The 20,979-nt window shown below is 43.8% G+C and overlaps 1 protein-coding gene across 7 annotated transcripts in view; it reads left to right on the forward strand.

The window, feature by feature from the left end:
- Window positions 1-20,979, forward strand: part of NTRK3 (neurotrophic receptor tyrosine kinase 3) — a 385,036-nt gene that overhangs the window by 64,503 nt on the left and 299,554 nt on the right. For all 7 annotated transcript variants that reach the window (XM_017960901.2, XM_017960896.2, XM_017960898.2 and 4 more), the window contains exons 2-3: window positions 3,916-3,990; window positions 4,727-4,798. In XM_017960901.2, coding sequence (XP_017816390.2) covers window positions 3,916-3,990; window positions 4,727-4,798 — 147 coding nt within the window. The remainder of the gene's footprint in view (window positions 1-3,915; window positions 3,991-4,726; window positions 4,799-20,979) is intronic.

Here is a 20,979-nt window from a genome sequence, read left to right on the forward strand (position 1 = left end):
TTCTTTTCCTCCACAGTGGGAGTGGGTTTGTAAGATGTCCGGGCAGGGATGAGCTGGTCCTGCCTGTGGTCCTGGAACAGGGAAACCAATCACCGCCCCCACAGGGTTTAGGTGCCTGGCCTTCCTCTAGAAGTGAATAGGTATTGATTTTTTTTTTTTTTTTTTTTTTTTTTTGAGACAGAGTCTCACTGTGTCATCCAGGCTGGAGTGCAGTGGTGTGATCTCGGCTCACTGCAGCCTCTGCCTCCCAGGTTCAAGTGATTCTCCTGCCTCAGTCTCCCGAGTAGCTGGGATTACAGGCGCTCACCACCACACCTGGCTAATTTTTGTATTTTTAGTAGAGACAGGGTTTCCCCATGTTGGCTGGGCTGATCTCGAACTCTTGACCGCAAATGATCCACCCACCTCAGCCTTTCAAAGTGCTGGGATTACAGGCAGTATTGATTGATTTTCAAACGACAAAACAAATGCTCAATGAAAACAACCTGGACAGCCCTGAAAATCACAAAAAAGGGGAAGCCACATGTAATCGTGCTGGGTTGAGGTACTCACTTACCATTAACAAAAGCAAACCAAACCTGCTCTTTTACTATATATACATATATATATATATAAATATTTATATTTATATATATAAATATTTATATATATATAAATATAAAAATATAAATATTACATTATATTTTTTAGAGCCTGCCCTTTTCACTAAAAGTGGTGGTCTCCCTAGTTGCACACACACATCAGCCAGCAGAGTCACAGCGCTGACCCTCCTGGTTGGGTACCAAGTGGTGAGTCATAGGAGAACTTGGCAGGTGCCCAGCTGATGCCATCCAGAAATGTCAGGGCCTCATCTTCATCCTCCTGCTCTTCCTCGGAACCTGCTCTGACGCAGTGTCTATGCACTCCTTGAACCTGCTAGAATCCTCTGTATAAACTCCTGCTGGAACAGTTTTCCTGGAGGCCATGAATGACAGGTTTCCTACCCCTCTACACTCCACCACATGGGGTTTTTTATCAATGATTGCGGAGAAATGACAACTTCCAGCAGAAGCCTGATGCCATTTTTAGCTTGAAAACTGAGAACAAGACTGCTCAGTTTCTGTAAGGCACAGGAGGAAAATAATCAGCACAACCAGCTCTGCCTGAGGACTTATGTATGTCCCACAATGCAAAGGAGTTTCCTTTTTTATCATAGTCTTTTGCTCTTCACATCATTCTTAGGAGGCAGTTATTTTATTATCCCCATTTAATAGATGAGAAAACTGAGGCACAGACAGAAGAGGTAACCTGGACAGGGCACATAGATAGGGGCACTGATGGGACCAGGATACGCATTTTGACCATCAGCTTCTAGGGCAGGAGTCGACAACTGTTTTCTCTAAAGGGCCAGAGAGTAAATATTTCAGGTTTTGCAGGCCATATGGCCTCCGTAGCAACTATTCAGCTCTGTTATTTGTAGCTTGAAGATAGCTATAGATGACAGTAAATGAATGAATATGAACATGGAAATTTGAATTTCGTGTAGTTTTCATATGTTACAAAATATAATTCTTCTTTTGATTTTTAAAAATGTAAATGTCATTTTTAGCTCTGGGGCTGCAGGAAAGCAGGCAGCGGGCTGTAGCTTGATGACTACTGCCTTAGAGCCCTGACTCCTACTCACACTGTTGCACTGTGGCTATAAAAATGCCATTTCCTGATTTAGGAAAACTCAGACCTACCCAACGGAGGAGGTGGGGACCATCATTCTACTTACCGGAGGACTCTTTGCATCAAGGAGTTCATTCATTTCTCTGCCATATCTCAGTGCGTGCATAAGTCAGGGAAGGGTCAATTTGTGGGCATAAGGACGTGAGGGCTGAGAAGGGTAAGGCTCGAGAACATGGTAATGATTGACAACTCAACTGTAACAACACATTTATGGAATTCTAATGTGGGCTGAGAAAAATGATTTCATTGATTTAAACATTTGGAACAAAGTTCCTTGTTGGGAGCAGATCCTTATAGGAAGCTGGGCTTCTGTGAATGAGAAGTATTCTGTACAATCATGGTGATCTACTTGGTAATTTACAAAGCCCAGGGAATACACTGGGGGACCTGGTGACACAGATAGTTCTACACCTCTGGCACTTTCTTTTCATCTAAAATGTTGCCAGGTTCCCTGCCATGGTGGGACCAGACCACCCAAACTGCTCTGGGGCTGTAAAGCTTCCAGGGAGAACTTTGGCATTGGAATCCAATACCAACCTGGCCACCTGGTCCATGTCCCCAGCAGATGCCAGTGTCTCTGGCTGCTCAGCAGGGACTTTGAGAGAATGTGGTACAAAACAGGTTCTCAGCATACCTTGTCACCGTGTGGCTCTGAAATGCTTCCAGAGGCCCTGGCAGCCATAGTCCTGCTGCCTTGCTGGCTCTCACTCGACTTGGTGGCAGATGGCAGAGCTACGGGTGTGGTGGTGCTGGGGAGGAGACGTCTGGGGAAGGTGGCTGTCACTTTTCTGGACAGAGTGTGCCTGGGTTAGTTCTGTCCCAGGATGAGCTGTCACCTCTCTGCACTCTTCACTAAGACGGTACTTAGACTTCATGGCCACTGATCAGAGTAAAATCCTGGGAGGATGGGGTGGGCAGTGGAAGGCCTTTTCCTGAGATTCTTTGGTGCCTCTTGGGATTGCAGGTGTGTACGAATGGGCATCTTTCATACACCTTTACAGCTGCAAAGGGCTTTGATAATCAATAGCATAATGGTTCTCAACCTGGGGACCCCAAAAGCATTAATGAGGGGTGTTTATGTCTGGAATTTCGTCAATATAAAAATAATAAACCCAGAAATCAGATCCATACCCATGACAAACCTTCTCATGCTGACAGCATATTGAGTTTCTTTGCTTTGGGCTGGAATGTATGCACTGGATCAGTTAGCACGGGTTTGTGTCTGTTGATAAAAAGCTCTGGTTAACAGTGATTTATATCTCTGATTAATAAATCCAAGAAGATTAATTAACTAGCACTTAATAGATGTAGTGTGCTGGCTAGACATAAACCCCTTAAACATGGGATCTCTTGGGGCAAAGTTCTGAAAGGAGATCTTCATGATGAAAAGGGGAGAAACTGCTGATCCAGTGCAACTCTCCTCTTTTACAAATAAAGACATTCGAGACCCAGAGAGGTGGAAGCACTGGCTCAGAGTCACTGGGTCCTGAAGTCTCAGATGAAGATAGAGTTTGTGTCCTCGACTGCCAGGTTCCCATTCTTTCCATGACACCCTAGTGACTCCAGGATACTTAGGTGGCCCCCCACTCTCTGGAGTCAACTCCACCCAATCAAGCCATTGGTTTTCTTGAGCTCCAGGAGGGATTGGGCTGTGGGTCACCCAAAGATGGCTTCCAGGGTATAGACCCTGGTGATGCTGGAAGTAGGTGTGTGTCCCTCGTTGGCTATGCCTGCTGGCCAGCCAGCCACCCCCTCCTTTTTTAAGCCATATCATTTGTATTGTCTTTATGGGCAATAACTAAGGAAAAAAAAAAAAAAAAAAAAGGGCCAGCCCTTAGGAAATTCTGAATAGGAAAAAGAAAGAAAGGGAACAGAGGAAAACTGAGTTAGGAAGGCAAGCAGGGAGATTGAACTTCACGTCTTTAAATAGCATCTTTTTGGAGTTGATGGGGATTCAACACAATCCATGGGCCAGGAACTTGGAACCAATGAATCCCGTTAATTCTCGCAACAACTCCATCAGGCAGACAGTGTGAACCTCACCATATAGAGGAAGAAACTGAGGCTCAGATTTATTTGGTGACTTGACAAAAGGCCTGGCTGTCAATTAGCTCATCAGGGATCCAAACCCAGGTCTCTGTGGCTCCAAAGCCAGCCCCATTTCTGTCGCATCTAGTGACCCTTACCTTTCCTCCTCCCCTACAGACACATAGAGAACTGGCGCAGTCTACACACGCTCAATGCCGTGGACATGGAGCTCTACACCGGACTCCAAAATTTGTGAGTGCACCCGGCCACAGAGAGGTCTTTCCCTGTGGAAGGGGCGGGTGTCGCCTGGTCTGCCTTCTGGGGTGGAGTGAGGGGCACAGCAAGGCTACCATTGGTGCTTCCCCTGCTGGGTCTTCTTTTGGTAGAGTTGGCAACATACACTTAGGGGACACCAGAGGCTTCAAAGGCCATCTCTTCACACCCCTTTGTTTCACCCTAGTCTAGAGAGGCAAGGGGGTTGCGTGAATTCCCATCTTGAAGGTAGGGTTTCAAGGCAGGCCCGGAACCCAGGCATGCTGGGTGAGTGTCCTTTCCCTAGCCTTATGCTTGACTGATGAGCCCCATGGAGTATGAGATTTCTCAGCTACCTCCTCCCTTGGATGTCAGTGCTAGTGACTGTGGGGACCTGGAATGGGGAGAGGGACAAGGAACAAAGAGGGCTGCAGCCCTGCCATCACTGGACCAGCAGAAGCCCTGGTCCTTACCCACTGGCCAGGATGGATGGAGGGCAGCTGCCAGTATGACCCCTGACCTCCCAGCCTCACACAGGGCCCCGGGGCAAGTGAGCCCAGATGCCTCCACTGAGCACCCCAGCGGGCCACCTGTAATGACTGGCAATGAAGAGGTGCAGATGACCCACAGGGCGGCTGCAGGGCCAGCCTTAGCCTCACCCCCTGCCAGCCTCAGCCCAGAGCAGACATCCCTCTGCCACTTCAGCTCTGCTGATCCTCTTTTTCTCTCTGTCTAGGACCATCAGGAACTCAGGACTTCGGAGCATTCAGCCCAGAGCCTTTGCCAAGAACCCCCACTTGCGTTACATGTGAGTAGAGCTGGGCTGCAGGGATGGGGGGGCACATGGCAGGGACTCTCGGGGCAGTGAAGCTGGAGACCTGAGGTCTAGACCTGGCTTTGCCTCCAGGAGCTCTTGGGCGAGGTTTTGAACTTTCTTGGGCTTCCAATTTTGCCTCTTAAAAGTATCATTTTGGGTTTGATGATCTCTGAGGTTCCTGTCAGAAGGAAAAATCTAGGACTAGGGGCTGAGAGGGAGAGTCAGTCTCCTGACACCCAAGTTTGTTCACTTTCATGATGAAACTTGCAACTTTATGGGAATGTAAATGATAGGGAATTCTACTCGTATGTAATGTGAATACTACACTTCTGAGACCATACATAGGCCCATAAGAGTGTGTATGTGTGTTAGGACTTGGGGGTTGCAAGAAGAAAGAAAGCATGGCCAATAGCCAGTGTTATGTCTAAATAGATTCTGGGTTCAGTGGGGAAAAGCTCAGAGAAGTGGAAACACCTGTATAAAGTCACACAGCTTTGTTTGGGACAAGCTAGAGGTCAGGTGGTTATGGGTGGGGGTTCCTGTCTGTCTGTGCCTCCTTCACCCTGTCTTTCCCCTTTCCCTAGTGGAGATAGAATCACAAGAGTTGATGCTTCCTCTCTAAGCCCAGTTCTGGGCAGATAGACTTTGGGATTTAATTGAGGACTGCCATTTCCTGAGGAGAAAGTGGGCATGAAAGGAAGCCTGGGGTGAGTGATTAGGGGAAGTGCCAACCTGCTGCACCTGTAGAGGGGTGCTTGTTGTCTGGGTCAACTCCAAGGAGAGTGGCCATCTCGGACATCCACTGGGCATATTCCCGAAGAGTAGAGGCTCTGCAGGAACCAGGTGGGGAGGGGTCTGTTGCCTTTGGGGAGAAAGTGGAGAAGTGGTGTGCCTTGGGCTAGTCTTTCCTGTGGCCACTTAGAAGTTTCACTGACTGAGCACTTTGCTCCAGAAGTTCCAGGTGTTTATTTTATTTTATTGCATTTGGAAGGGCAGCTGGGCTGGAGAGAAATTGCATGCACAGGAGCAGAACATCCAGGGGAGCTGTGGGAAGTGGAGGGTAGGGGAGGTGGGGAAAGGGAAGAGATCACAGTGAATCCTGGTGGAGGAGTTATTTTTTCTTTTCTGGGGGGTCCTGACCTTACCCCCAGGCTCTGTGTGTTTTCCCAAGCACATAGTGCTTGATAAATATTTGTTTATCAGTATGGCCACCTCTGCTTTCTGCGGAGCTTTCTTTTCTCTCTCTGGAAATAGCAGGCTCTATGGCCACTGCTCAGGGCCAGATGTATCAGCTCCAGGGGACTGAGACCTCCCTTTCAGCTGTCTAATTTAGCTGTTGCCCCTTGCCCTAGGGTAGCGTCTGTGGTGAGAGTCTCCTGATATGCGTTCTTTGCAACTGGAGGCGTAGCTGGGACCAGAGGAGGGTCTTGGACCAGATGTTCCAGGTGTTTATTTTATTGGGGGTTTGAGTTTCACTGTAAAACATCCCAAGGGAAAAAGCTTTTGACATCTGAGAAGGCTCTGTTTTCATAGTAATTAATACAAGGGTCACAAAGCCAAATGCCCATGGTGGACCAGGTGGGGTCATGTGTTCCCTCCAAAGAGGCAACCAGTCATCAGTTCCAGCTGACTGCTGCCACATGGAGGTGGGGCCTGGTGTGGTCAGACTTGTTTCCAGAAGACTTAGAGATTCCATGAAACAACTCAAGTTTTAAATGCTGCCAACTAAAAACAAGACCCTTCAACTCCATGGGCCAAACGAAACTACTTCCATGAGCAGAATGTGCCACATAGAGTGCCAGCTTGTGGTGCGAGGTCATATTTGGGGGAGGGATGCTGTCGATGTGAGAGAAACCCTCTTCTCTTTGAGGACAGGGACTGGGTGTTCAGGTTCCAGAGCCTTCTAGGGTATGGTGTCCCTGCAGCTCTTAGGGAGATGGAGAAGCTTCAGGACCCAGGCTCTGGAGTGGGAGGAGGGTTGCATCTTGGGCTGCAGGTGTCTCTAAAGTGGGTTGTACCAGAGCATGTCTTTGGCTTGCCCTTAAGGATCCTGGAAGAGGGCTGTGACCCATTGTCTCTTTTGGAATGATCTGGGTCTGCTGAGTGGTGGCAGTGTTAGAGGCTTGTGGAGGTTTGCAAGATTCCCAAGGCTTTGTGGGTAGGAGGACCTAGTTGGAGTAGGACCCAAGGATACCGTTGAACCTGCCCATGACCTTGGGCCCTGTTTTCTCCTGGACAGATTGGCCACATTTCTCCTGGACACACACTTGCCAAAGTACTTGCTATTGGTTACAGGGGGATTACTGAGAAGGATGGATGACCATTAGTTCACCCCTAGTTTGAGTCTGGCTGTGCATTAGGGGCAAGTCAGGGTGCTCAACCTCGTTCAAGAAAGTCAGCATCCAGTCAAGTGGCTCTGATAGGCACAGTGGGACGCCCAGAGGAGCCTGGGGGTCACAGAGAGACGAGTCAATAGGGTGAGGCATAGGCACTGGCTTCATCCACGGGTTTTATTTATTAACTTTTCTTATTTATGAAGACACACATCAAATTTCCAACTGAGTAAATTTCCCGGCAGCTTTGGGACATTTTCTCCTGGCAAATGGGCCAGGTTTCTCTGCTGTCTCACAACATCTTCTATTTCTGTCCTCTAAATGCATTTACAAGTCTTCTGGCCCCAGCTGAGCAATCACAAGATGATCACTTACTCCAACACTAATTGCCAAGCCCTGGCTTGGCGGCTTTTTTTTTTTTGGAGGCGGGGAGGTGATGGCTGAGAAATCTTTTCATCTCTCCTCTGTACAAAATAAGAAGTAGGAAGTGATATCATTGCCTCTAGTACTGATGTCAAATTGTCCAAATTGTTCTGATTGGTTGAACTGTCTCCCATCCCTAAGCTACCGGTGCATTAATCAGTGTAATTCTTCCTCATGGTAGAAAATGAATTGACAAAGTTTTGGCCAAGTTGTCTGCTACATGGTAGGCTGGAGATTAGGACTCTTGGGCCCTACTTCATGGTTTATGAGTGACTGACCATCTTTTCTTGACTGTTTCAGTTTTATCCACCTTTTGTAGACTGTGGAAAATGAGATATGGATGAATACACATCAAGGGAAGCCCATTTTTGAGAGATGGGAATATTCTCCACCCTCGTATCCCTTCTCTGATCCTAAGAATTTTGGATTAAGGATTTTTAAGGATATGGATTTCTGAGATTGATAATTGGAATAGCTATATGCCAATCTGAAAAGTGGGCATAATAATAGTGTCTATTTGAGGGATGGGATGTGGTCAAGATTAAATGATAAGAGGCACATACAGCTCTCAGTCCAGTGCCCAGCAAATAGTGAGCGTTCAGAGAGGACAGTTGCTAGTAATGATAGTAATTAAAGTTATTATTGCTGGTGGTGATGATAGAATCAAAAAGAAGGGGTTAGGTAACCTTGATGGGTACTCTAACCACTTCTTTGTCCTGGAAAAGCTGAATTTCAGTCTCACAGTGGAGCCCACTTCTCTGGTGACTGGAATACTCATATTCTCCAGCGTCTTTCTTCATTGTACACTGATGAATAAATCCGGATGAGTTCTCTATTCTCTCCATTTATCCTCACTTGCTCTAGACTGTATGTAGACTTCTCTGTAGATGCTGTCAGTTTCACAAAGGACCTAAGCAATTGTAACTGATGAGCCGGCAACTTTATTTATTTCCACCTGAGTAGAGATCTTGTCCACCAGCATTATTGAACTTGGGTTGTTCTTGGAGTCCTCTGAGCCCCGCTTCTGCAACCAGCCCCTCTTTCCCTTTATGGGGTGTGTTTTCTCTGATATGGCTCATACAGACTGGATCGCCACAGTCTGGGATCCCATACATGAAAAATGTAGATGTCTGTCTATGAGCTGCACTCAAACAATGGTACTTACTTTCATCATAGAGCTCTTTATGGTTTTCAAAGTGCTTTTCCATACATTATCTCATTGAATTCTCATAACCATCCTGGGGGCAGGGATATGGTAGGCAGCTTTATTTTACAGCACAGAAGATAGGCTCAGAGAGGCTCTGACTTGTAAGTAGCAGAGTAGAACTGCACCTAAGTCCTCTGATTCTCTTTCCAGGAATCTTTCCACTATAGCTCATGGGCCAGAAGAGGCAATGTTTTTTCACAGAAGCAATTTAAAAAGTTACTATGCTTTGCTAGTCATTACTGTGTTTAGAAAACCACATAGAACTGCTGGTATCAGAAAAGAAGAGGGAAAGGCTAATACTGGTTGAGAACTTCCTGTGTGCCAAGAACTGTGCCTGGTGCATTGGCAAATATAAGCTCGCTTACTCCCCACAGTAGCTCTAAGTCAGGAGTCCTCTCTCCCCATTTCATAGATGCAAACACTGAAACTCAGAAGTTATAACTGAGTTCTCCTAAGGTTACACAGTAAGTTAGTGGAACAATCAGGATGTGGACTCTAAATCCTTTGAATCTGAAGTCCGTGTACCTTTTTACATTCCAGGAGCGTTTTGTCTCTCTGGTTTTCACAGCAAGAACTTCTTATAGGAGGGGTGGGCATCTTTAAAGTTCCGTGAAAGAGCTGCTCTTTCCCCCTGGGGATTCAGCACGATCCATCCTCAAAGAGCTCTGTTGAGAAAGCTCTGTTTAGTTCCTCTTTCTATTCAGGTCAAATCCTATAATGACAGTTACATTACAACCTGAGTATCTTTATTACAAAGGATTTCTTAGCATTAGCCTATGGCCTACTTATTTCCAAGAATATTTAATGTAAGATTCCAGCAAGCCAAGAGAATTTATTTAATCCCTAGAGTTGATTGTGGTGGGATCTCTCTTGGGCTCCATTTCTTGCTCTTTTCCAAAAAGCTCTAGATGCCGGACTAAGTTATTTCTCCTTCTTTTGGAAGCAAACGTGCACTCAATCTTTAGCTGGGAGTGTCAGTCGCCAGAGTAGGGTGAAAGATGGAGAATGTCCTGATTTGAGCATGATTGTATCAACTGTATTATGTTTGCAAGGAGAGGAAGTCAGCGATGCTGGGTGGATAGGAAAAGAAGAGGTGGCCAGGGTCCCTACCCTTTTAGGACACTGACTCCATATGTAATACATTTCTCTTGAGATTATTGGGGTGAAAAAATGGTGATATGGATTTATTACATATTATAAATTACTCAATATCCTTTCTCCTTGAAATAATCCCAGATTCTGAGTTTCAAGATGACGTGTAGATAGTATCTCAGTAAATTTTTGCTTTTCTGCCTGCCCCCTTACCTCTGCACTGAGACTTTTCTCCAAGTCCCAAAAGGATTGGCAACTGGCACACTGGTCTCCCTCACTGCTTCTCCACAAGTATCCTCTTCTTCTGTTCTTTGTGGAGGAGTTAGCCATGAAATGCTGGGTAGCTGACAATGAGGAGCGTGGGCTTTGAAGATAGAAAGATCAGGGTTCAAATCCTAGATCTTTCACTTCCTGCTGTTGACCTTAGGCAAGTTATTGAACTTCTCCGAGGTTTGAAAGGAAAGTAAGAGTTCCTACTTCATAGGATTGTTCTTAGCCTTAAATAAGACAACCCCTGGAAAGTGCTTAAGACAATGTAGTAGGAAAGACTCAATATATATTTTTTGCTATTATTAAAGAGTTCCTCCCTACACATGTTGGTCTTCAATTGTGTAGAATCATAGATAGTCAAAGCTTGAGGGGTCCTTAGAACCAGCTCCCAAATTTGTATTCCTATCCCTGCCCTTTAGCTTCCCATATCAAACTGCTTACTTGCATGCCCGAGTTGGCCAAGACGGGATTCTTGATTTCATACCAAGCCCTTCCTCCCAGCCTCTTCTTCCTCAATGCTTCTTGTGCTTGTAAGTGGTACCATCCATCAAATTGCTCAGGCCAAAACCTTGGGAGACATTCTTGATGCCTCTTTCTTTTACCTGCCTGCCCTCTTCTTCTGACATTGTTTAATAAATTTCGTAAAATATTTTGTATCCATCTGCTTATTTACCCCTTCCATCCGCATGTCTATTGTCTTGGTCCAAGTCATCATCCTCTCCTCTGACACTGTGACAGTAACCTTCTAACTTAGGTTTTCCATGCCTTCACTTTTGTCTGCTACATTTCATTGTCAACACAGTTGCTAGAGTGATATTTTATTTATTTATTTATTTTACAATTACTTGTTTATTTGAAATTGAAATTTAACTAGGCGTCTTGCATTTTTCTTTTCTTTTTTTTTTATACTTTAAATTCTAGGGTACATATGCACAACGTGCAGGTTTGTTACATATGTATACATGTGCCATGTTGGTATGCTGCACCCATTAACTCGTCATTTACATTAGGTATATCTCCTAATGCTATCCCTCCCCCCTCCCCCCACCCCATGACAGGCCCCGGTGTGTGATGTCCCCATTCCTGTGTCCAAGTGTTCTCATGTTCAATTCCAACCTATGAATGAGAACATGCAGTGTTTGGTTTTTTGTCCTTGCGATAGTTTGCTGAGAATAATGATGGTTTCCAGCTTCATCCATGTCCCTACAAAGGACATGAACTCATCCTTTTTTATGGCTGCATAGTATTCCATGGTGTATATGTGCCACATTTTCCTAATCCAGTCTATCACTGATAGACATTTGGGTTGGTTCCAAGTCTTTGCTATTGTGAATAGTGCCACAATAAACATATGTGTGCATGTGTCTTTATAGCAGCATGATTTATAATCCTTTGGGTATATACCCAGTTATGGGATGGCTGAGTCAAATGGTATTTCTAGTTCTAGATCCTTGAGGAATTGCCACATTGTCTTTCACAATGGTTGAACTAGTTTACAGTCCCACCAACAGCGTAAAAGTGTTCCTATTTCTCCCCATCCTCTCCAGCATCTGTTGTTTTCTGACTTTTTAATGATCGCCATCCTACCTGGTGTGAGATGGTATCTCATTGTGGCTTTGATTTGCATTTCTCTGATGGCCAGTGATGATGAGCATTTTTTCATGTGTCTGTTGGCCTCATAAGTGTCTTCTTTTGAGAAGTGTCTGTTCATATCCTTCACCCACTTTTTGATGGGGTTGTTTTTTTCTTGTAAATTTGTTTGAGTTCTTCATAGATTCTGGATATTAGCCCTTTGTCAGATGAGTAGATTGCAAAAATTTTCTCCCATTCTGTAGGTTGCCTGTTCACTCTGATGGTAGTTTCTTTTGCTGTGCAGAAGCTCTTTAATTAGATCCCATTTGTCAATTTTGGCTTTTGTTGCCATTGCTTTTGGTGTTTTAGACATGAAGTCCTTGCCCATGCCTATGTCCTGAATGGTACTGCCTCGGTTTTCTTCTAGGGTTTTTATGGTTTTAGGTCTAACATTTAAGTCTTTAATCCATCTCGAATTAATTTTTGTATAAAGTGTAAGGAAGGGATCCATTTTCAGCTTTCTACATATGGCTAGCTAGTTTTCCCAGCACCATTTATTAAATAGGGAATCCTTTCCCCATTTCTTGTTTTTGTCAGGTTTGTCAAAGATCAGATGGTTGCAGATGTGTGATATTATTTCTGAGGGCTCTGTTCTGTTCCATTGGTCTATATCTCTGTTTTGGTACCAGTACCATGCTGTTTTGTTTACTGTATCTTTGTAGTATAGTTTGAAGTCAGGTAGCGTGATTCCTCCAGCTTTGTTCTTTTGGCTTAGGATTGTCTTGGCAATGCGGGCTCTTTTTTGGTTCCATATGAACTTTAAAGTAGTTTTTTCCAATTCTGTGAAGAAAGTCATTGGTAGCTTGATGGGGATGGCATTGAATCTATGAATTACCTTGGGCAGTATGGCCGTTTTCACAATATTGATTCCTCCTATCCATGAACATGGAATGTTCTTCCATTTGTTTGTGTCCTGTTTTATTTCGTTGAGCAGTAGTTTGTAGTTCTCCTTTAAGAGGTCCTTCACATCCCTTGTAAGTTGGATTCCTAGGTATTTTATTCTCTTTGAAGCAATTGTGAATGGGAGTTCGCTCATGATTTGGCTCTCTGTTAGTCTGTTATTTGTGTATAAGAATGCTTGTGAGTTTTACACATTGATTTTGTATCCTGAGACTTTGCTGAAGTTGATTATCAGCTTAAGGAGATTTTGGACTGAGATGATGGGGTTTTTAAAATATACAATCATGTCATCTGCAAACAGGGACAATTTGACTTCCTCTTTTCCTAATTGAATACCCTTTATTTCTTTCTCCTGCCTGATTGCCCTGGCCAGAACTTCCAACACTATGTTGAACAGGAGTGGTGAGAGAGGGCATCCCTGTCTTGTGCCAGTTTTCAAAGGGAATGCTTCCAGTTTTTGCCCATTCAGTATGATATTGGCTGTGGGTTTGTCATAAGTAGCTCTTATTATTTTGAGATACATCCCATCAATACCAAATTTATTGAGAGTTTTTAGTATGAAGGGCTGTTGAATTTTGTCAAAGGCCTTTGCTGCATGTATTGAGATAATCATGTGGTTTTTGTCTTTGGTTCTGTTTATATGATGGGTTACATTTATTGATTTGCGTATGTTGAACCAGCCTTGCATCCCAGGGATGAAGCCCACTTGATCATGGTGGATAAGCTTTTTGATGTGCTGCTGGATTCGGTTTGCCAGTATTTTATTGAGGATTTTTGCATCAATGTTCATCAGGGATATTGGTCTAAAATTCTCTTTTTTTTTGTTGTGTCTCTGCCAGGCTTTGGTATCAGGACGATGCTGGCCTCATAAAATGAGTCAGGGAGGATTCCCTCTTTTTCTATTGATTGGAATAGTTTCAGAAGGAATGGTACCAGTTCCTCCTTGTACCTCTGGTAGAATTCGACTGTGAATTCGTCTGGTCCTGTACTTTTGTTGGTTGGTAGGCTATTATTGCCTATTGATAGTCTATTATTGGTAGGCTATTATAAATTGAGGCTATTATTGCCTCAATTTCAGAGCCTGTTATTGATCTATTCAGGGATTCAACTTCTTCCTGGTTTAGTCTTGGGAGAGTGTATGTGTCCAGGAATTTATCCATTTCTTCTAGATTTTCTAGTTTATTTGAGTAGAGGTGTTTATAGTATTCTCTGATGGTAGTTTGTATTTCTGTGGGATCAGTGGTGATACCCCTTTTATCATTTTTTATTGCGACTATTTGATTCTTCTCTCTTTTCTTCTTTATTAGTCTTGCTAGCAGTGTATCAATTTTGTCGATCTTTTCAAAAAACCAGTTCCTGAATTCATTGATTATTTGAAGGGGTTTTTATATCTCTATCTCCTTCAGTTCTGCTCTGATCTCAGGTATTTCTTGCCTTCTGCTAGCTTTCGAATGTGTTTGCTCTTGCTTCTCTAGTTCTTTTAATTGTGATGTTAGGGTGTCCATTTTAGATCTTTCCTGCTTTCTCTTGTGGGCATTTAGTACTATAAATTTCCCTCTACACGCTGCTTTAAATGTGTCCCAGAGATTCTGGTATGTTGTGTCTTTGTTCTCACTGGTTTCAAAGAACATCTTTATTTCTGCCTTCATTTTGTTATGTACCCACTAGTCATTCAGGAGCAGGTTGTTCAGTTTCCATGTAGTTGAGCGGTTTTGATTGAGTTTCTTAATTCTGAGTTCTAGTTTGATGGCACTGTGGTCTGAGAGGCAGTTTGTTATAATTTCTGTTCTTTTATATTTGCTGAGGAGTGCTTTACTTCCAACTATGTGGTCAATTTTGGAATAAGTGCGATGTGGTGCTGAGAAGAATGTATATTCTGTTGATTTGGGGCAGAGAGTTCCATAGATGTCTATTAGGTCCGCTTGGTGCAGAGCTGAGTTCAATTCCTGGATATCCTTGTTAACTTTCTGTCTCGTTGATCTGTCTAATGTTGAGAGTGGGACGTTAAAGTCTCCCATTATTATTGTGTGGGAGTCTAAGTCTCTTTGTAGGTCTCTAAGGACTTACTTTATGAATCTGGGTGCTCCTGTATTGGGTGCATATATATTTAGGATAGTTAGCTCTTCTTGTTGAATTGATTCCTTTACCGTTATGTAATGGCCTTCTTTGTCTCTTGATCTTTGTTGATTTAAAGTCTGTTTTATCAGAGACTAGGATTGCAACCCCTGCCTTTTTTTGTTTTCCATTTGCTTGGTAGATCTTCCTCCATCCCTTTATTTTGAGCCTATGTGTGTCTCTGCATGTGAGATGGGTCTCCTGAATACAGCACACTGATGGGTCTTGATTCTTTATCCAATTTGCCAGTCTGTGTCTTTTAATTGGAGCATTTAGCCCAGCCAGAGTGATATTTTAAACATATAAATCCAATCATGCCACTCAGCTGCTTAAAGCCCTCCAATTACTTCTTGCATTACTTATAATAAAAGCTAAGCCCCTTTCCACGGCCATAGTACGCACATGGATAGTTACTTTCTCCCTCTCTAATTGTCTTGCACTTTTCCCCTTCTTCTCTCTGCTGCCTCCTTATGAGCCTTTTCAGTCCCTTAAATGTGCCAAGCTCATTCCCACATTGGAGTTTTTGTCCCTATTTACCCATCTGACCCAGACAGATACCCTGCTCTGGATCTTGGCATGGCTGGCCCCTTTTCATCATTCACTCAAATTCTACTTTCTTAGCAAGGCCCCCTCTGACTGCTCAAACTTTGTGACCTTCCTTCTCCTTACAAATATATCACATTTTATTCCGTCAGGTGACTTAATCATTTCCTTTGCCTTTATTACTAGTGATCATCTGCAAGTATCTCATTCAGCTATTTGTTTAAGAGTTGATACTCTGTCTCCTGCACTGGAATGTAAACTTCCATGGAGCCAGAACTTTTACCTGTTGTATCTCCAAAACTGAGAACAATGCCTGTCATATGCCAAGTGATCAGTAGCGATTTGTTGCATGTACAAGTGACTGTAGTCTGACTTGATCATTTTCTGGATGACAAGAGGGATGTCTTGAGTGGAGAAGAATTCTGACCAAGATCCCCATTTGTAAGAGCTGAGCCAGGATTAGAATCTGGGCCTTCATACCCTCTGTGTGACATTCCTCCCATCAAATTTATCCTGTCTACTTTCCTTGGGTCTTATCTAGCCAGAGATCCTCAGACTTCTATGTATGGCAGAAACCATTGTAGCCCTGTTTAAAAGAAGAGACATATGGACTGGGCGCAGTGGCTCATGCCTATACTCCTAGCACTTTGGGAGGCCAAGACATGTGGATCATGAGGTCAAGAGATCAAGACCATCCTGGCCAACATGGTGAAACCCCATCTCTACTAAAAATACAAAAATTAGCTGGGCTTGGTGGCACGTGCCTGTAGTCCCAGCTACTTGGGAGGCTGAGGCAGGAGAATCGCTTGAACCTGGGAGGCAGAGGTTGCAGTGAGCTGAAATTGGTCCACTGGACTCCAGCCTGGTGACCCAGCAAGACTCTGTCTCAAGAAAAAAAAAAAGAAGGGCATATAGGCAAATATTACATGAAAATCACTTTTATTATTGGAATGTACAAATATAAATAGTAAAGAATCATATCACAGTATCACCCTGCTGAGGTGTGATACAAAAATGTACAATGTAGCTTTCTTTTCATTCAGTTCTTCTTGCTCAGAACTTCCATCAAACCTCCTGCTTAAGCTATTGCCTCTAACCCACCCTCCTCACTAATTCAGTTATTTCGATAAATAGTTGAGAGTATGTGCTCTTGAACCACATGGCCTGATATTTGATTCTGGCTTTATCACATACGTCTGTATATCTTGGGCAAGTTACCTAACATATCTGTGCCTTAATCTCCTCTTTTGGAAAATGGGAGTAACATGGTTGTTAGCAAGATTAAATGAATTAATGTATATGAAGCATTGAGGAGAATGTCTGGCCCATAACAAGAACCCAATATATGTTAGTGGAGATTGCTGTTATTATTCTAAAGAATAATAACCCTCTTGGTATGCAGCTGGATAGTATGCACTGAAGTATCCATCAAGTCTTCTATGTTTTTCCCCAAAGTGCTTCATGCTGCAGAAGATTTATCAGTAGACAAGATGTGGTTCCTGTCCTCAAAGCTTACCATTTATTTAGGGAACACGGGACCTTGACAGAGTCAGGACAGGGGTTTCTAGTTTTTCAAAAATCTTTTGAGAATGGGATGAAAGCTATAGACTTTCTCCTCATAAAAAGCCAATACACACATACATATACCATCTCTTGGAAATTTTTAGGGGCTTGCAGACTTCCCTTGGATTCTGGATTAAGAACCTTTTCCAAAGATGTCCTGGAGAGAAGCGTGTGGTGGCTGGGATGCATGATTTGCACCTGGTAGGCCTAGGCCATTAAAGGAAATATGATTCCAGATGAGACTGGGCATGTTCTGGGTCCTATGTCTGTAGACATAGTGTTCTATAGCACTGTGGGATAACTATGGTTAACAATAATGTGTAGTTTCAAATAGCTGGAAGGAGGATACTGAATGTCCCCAACACAAAGAAATGCTAAATGTTTGAGATGATGGGTATACTAATTACACTGATCTGATCACTATACAGTATAGGTATTGAAACTTCACTGTGTACCCCATAAATATGTACAATGATCCTATGACAATTACAAAAGTAAAATTAAAAAGAATATGATTCCAGATGTGACATATGACACTTATGCCATGTTCTCATGGGCATAAAAGAATGCCTTCATAGCTTATAATCTCCTATGATTAAGACAAGTTAGGAATATATTGGTTATGGGGTTTCTCTCGGAGGTGATGAAAATATTCTAAAATTGATCATCATCTAAAATGGATATTCTAAAATTGATCAGTTTGATTCTAAAATTGATCATTATCATGATGAAAATATTATAAAATTGATCGTCAGTATACTAAAGTTGATTAACAACTCTGTGAATATATGAAAAACTTTTGAATTGTACATTTAAGTGGTTGAATTGTGTATATCTCTCTATCTCTTTATCTCTCTCTCTCTCTCTCTCTCTCTCTCTCTCTATCTTTCTATGTCTATCCTGTGTTTCTTCTTAGAATATGCTTTCAGAGTCTGTGTGGGGCCTACCTACTATGTCTCTTTTTCTCTGCTGTGGGGCAAAGGATGTTACTGTTCCAGATGGAGGCTGCTTCATTAGCTGGAGTCTTGTTGGGAAGATGATGGGAGCAAAGTCACAGCTGACCTTCTGGGGACATGTAGCGTAAGAGAGAAATAAACTTTTATCGTGGCTAAAAAATAGAAAGAAAAGATAAACCAGGAATGACAGAGACTGTAATTAGTGTATAGAGTAGATAGGCTACTGGAGGTGCATGAAACTTGGTGTCTAAGCTATTACCCGATTCTTTTCTCTCCTACTCAAGACAGGGTCTCAGAACACAGATGAGAGAGATGTCATTACAGGGATAGCTTTGAACCTCCTCTAATTTAAGTATCAGGAAGTAAATGGTAAGTGAGTGGTGATTCTTCATCAGCGGCTATGGGTTGTTGGTGACACAGCTCGCACCTTTGACACACTGCACAAACGGCTGACATTCTCCAGGGACTTCCAGCACGAGGCAGTGGAGGAGCTGCTGCAGGGCTCTGAGCAGGGCTGCTGACCCAAGATGGGCAGGAGTGACTGGGCAGCCTTATGGAGCAGGTGATAGCTGGCCCGGCTTTGGAGGAAAGTGGGCTTGGGTTGGTGGACAGCTAGCTTATGGCACAGGGCTGCAGCTTACCATGGGGAGTGCACAGCTGTTTCCCCCTGTACTTTCTGTTGGAGCTGTTTGGACATGTGCTCATGGGTACAGGCCACTGAGCCTGTCTATCAGGTATACTGAAAAAACTGCCAAGGGAACAGCATTCGGAAATGCAGTCATTTGTCCATGGAATAGGATTTTCACAGAGTGAATGATGTGGGAGGCTTGAGTCAGGACTATATGCAGTGGTGTGTCTAGGTATAGGCCAGGAGGAAAGATGCTGGGCTTTGGGTTCACAAGAGTATATGGGAGGGGCTGGAGGGGATGGCTGTCAATCATTAGAGGTATTTTTTGGCTACAGCAGGGCTAGGTGACCACATCTTGCACATCCCTTTGGCTCTTTCTTGGTCTTATGCTGTGACCTTGGATAAGCTGTGTAACCCATTTGGTCTGTTTTCGCATCTCAAACATGAGACAGTGTTATAAGTGGCCCAATCCTGACCTCATAGTATTTTGGGAAATTCTTCCTGGAAGAAAGGTTGCATCTGGGACACAGCTGGGGCCACTGAGGGACAGGGACAGAGGAAATCTGTTGTCTATTTATTTTGGTTTTGCTCACTTTATTCTACTTCTCCATCTCACCTCCTTGGAGGGGCAGTCATTCCAATGCAGTGAGTTCCAGCGACATAACGTAAGTGAAGCACTGATTATAGACCAAGCATTCCTCTATGCACTTTGTATGTCAGTTCATGCTCATAATAGCAAGTGGACATCATTGTTGTCCCCATTTTACAGATGGGCAATTTGAGGCACAGAGAGGTTGAGTGACTTGCTTAAGGTTTCCTACCTTCTAAGTGGCAGAGCCAGAAACCAACTCCAGGTTGCTTGCCTCTAGAGCTCCAGAGCCTCCGCTCTACCATCTCTTGACCAAGGCCAACTCAGGTCATCCTTGGCTGTTTTCAGTTCAGGAACCCAGCTGGAGAAGAGAGGGAGTAGGCTTCAGAGCAGCACTCCTCAAAATGAAGGGCAGATGGAGGGGAAGGCCCACAGGAGACCACGAAGGGAGTGCCTGAAACCATGTCCTTCTTTGCACCTGGTTGCTAGTAGGGTCTGGGTGAATGGGCAATGCCCCTTAGCCTACTGGCTGGCACTCAGGAGGGCCATTAGCAGATGATTACACAGAGTGAGTATTCAGCATAGAGAATGGAGCCTGATGATCGAACAGGTGGAGATGAATCACGCTGTGATATGTTGATGCAGGAGTGGCAGATTTCTATTTTCCCCATTTCCAGGGAGCATGGGGCTGCACCAGTCCTGGATATTTTTGGCCCATTTCAGGCAGGATTATGACTGTAGGTGGCACACCCTGTTATAGAATGGGAAAGAAGGGGATGTGGGCCAGATTAGATAAGGTCCAAGGCTCTGTCTGCTCTAACATCCTGAAATTTTGTGCCTATGTATGCAACTTCAACACCTGACACCTCCTAGTACAATCAAGCCATGCTATTTCTGAAGGTGTGCCTGGTCCCCGCATTCTTTCCATATCCCAGCCCCTATGGCACATGATAACACTGAGTAGAGCCTTTATTGTCCTCTTTTAAATGGATCCTTCCTGCTTTTATTGAACCCCAAATGTGTTATTGAACCCTAAATGTGTTTTGCACCACAGAATTGACCAAGCTTCAGATTTTCAACGGATATTTCTTAGTTTCTACTCTTGTATCTGCTCCCTCCAAAGAAAGTAAATTCCCAGTCCCCTCATACCATTAGTCTCCTGGGTGCCTACCTCTTCTGAGGCCCTGTAAAGGAATTGCTCCTTGTTCTCTCATGAGGCAGGTGGCAAACTTCCTAAATTGAATTTCCTTTTCCTTGTCTGCTTGTGTCTCTCCTCCAGACGCCCTGTGGTCCTGAGATTACTTATGTCTCCCAAGCCCCAATTATTTCTTTCTGTTCACTTTGTTTGTGGACCACATTCTGATTCACCCAGGGCCAGATAATGTGGCCACATGCCTCACCTGCTGGCCCACTGCATGTTTGTGATATGTACTTTGCAATTCTTAGTCGAAAACCCTAACCTCTTCTTGGAGACTGTGTTCTTTCTGATTTCAGGTATCTCAGTTCTCTAGAATCCCCTGGACTGAACCTTAAGAATTTTCTTATAACCCTGTCAGCTGTTGCCTTTCAAAAACTCAGTGTAACGCTGAGTAAACATTCTGGCCTCTGGGCTGTGCATCTCCTAGCCTTGGGGATTAGACACTGTGCTCATATTTTCCATCCTTGATTATTCTCAGTAGATTTTCTTCTCTTTTTCCCCTCTTCCCTAAGGCTTCATTACCTCCCATTTATTCACATCTCTTTTCTTCATTTTTCTTGTTAAGGACAGATTTAGAAAATGAGTTTAGTCTCTTGGCTATTTTAGAGTCATCATTAATTTCTGTTCCTCTTCATTCCTTAGCAGACTAACAGCTTTGTGTCTCTTTCTCCCTTGTTTTCTCTTAATGGGTCTTTGAAAGTCTCTTTTCTTCCTGGGTTAGCC

This window comes from Papio anubis, chromosome 7 (assembly GCF_008728515.1).
Source record: "Papio anubis isolate 15944 chromosome 7, Panubis1.0, whole genome shotgun sequence".
In the NCBI taxonomy this organism is placed as follows: Eukaryota; Metazoa; Chordata; class Mammalia; order Primates; family Cercopithecidae; genus Papio; species Papio anubis.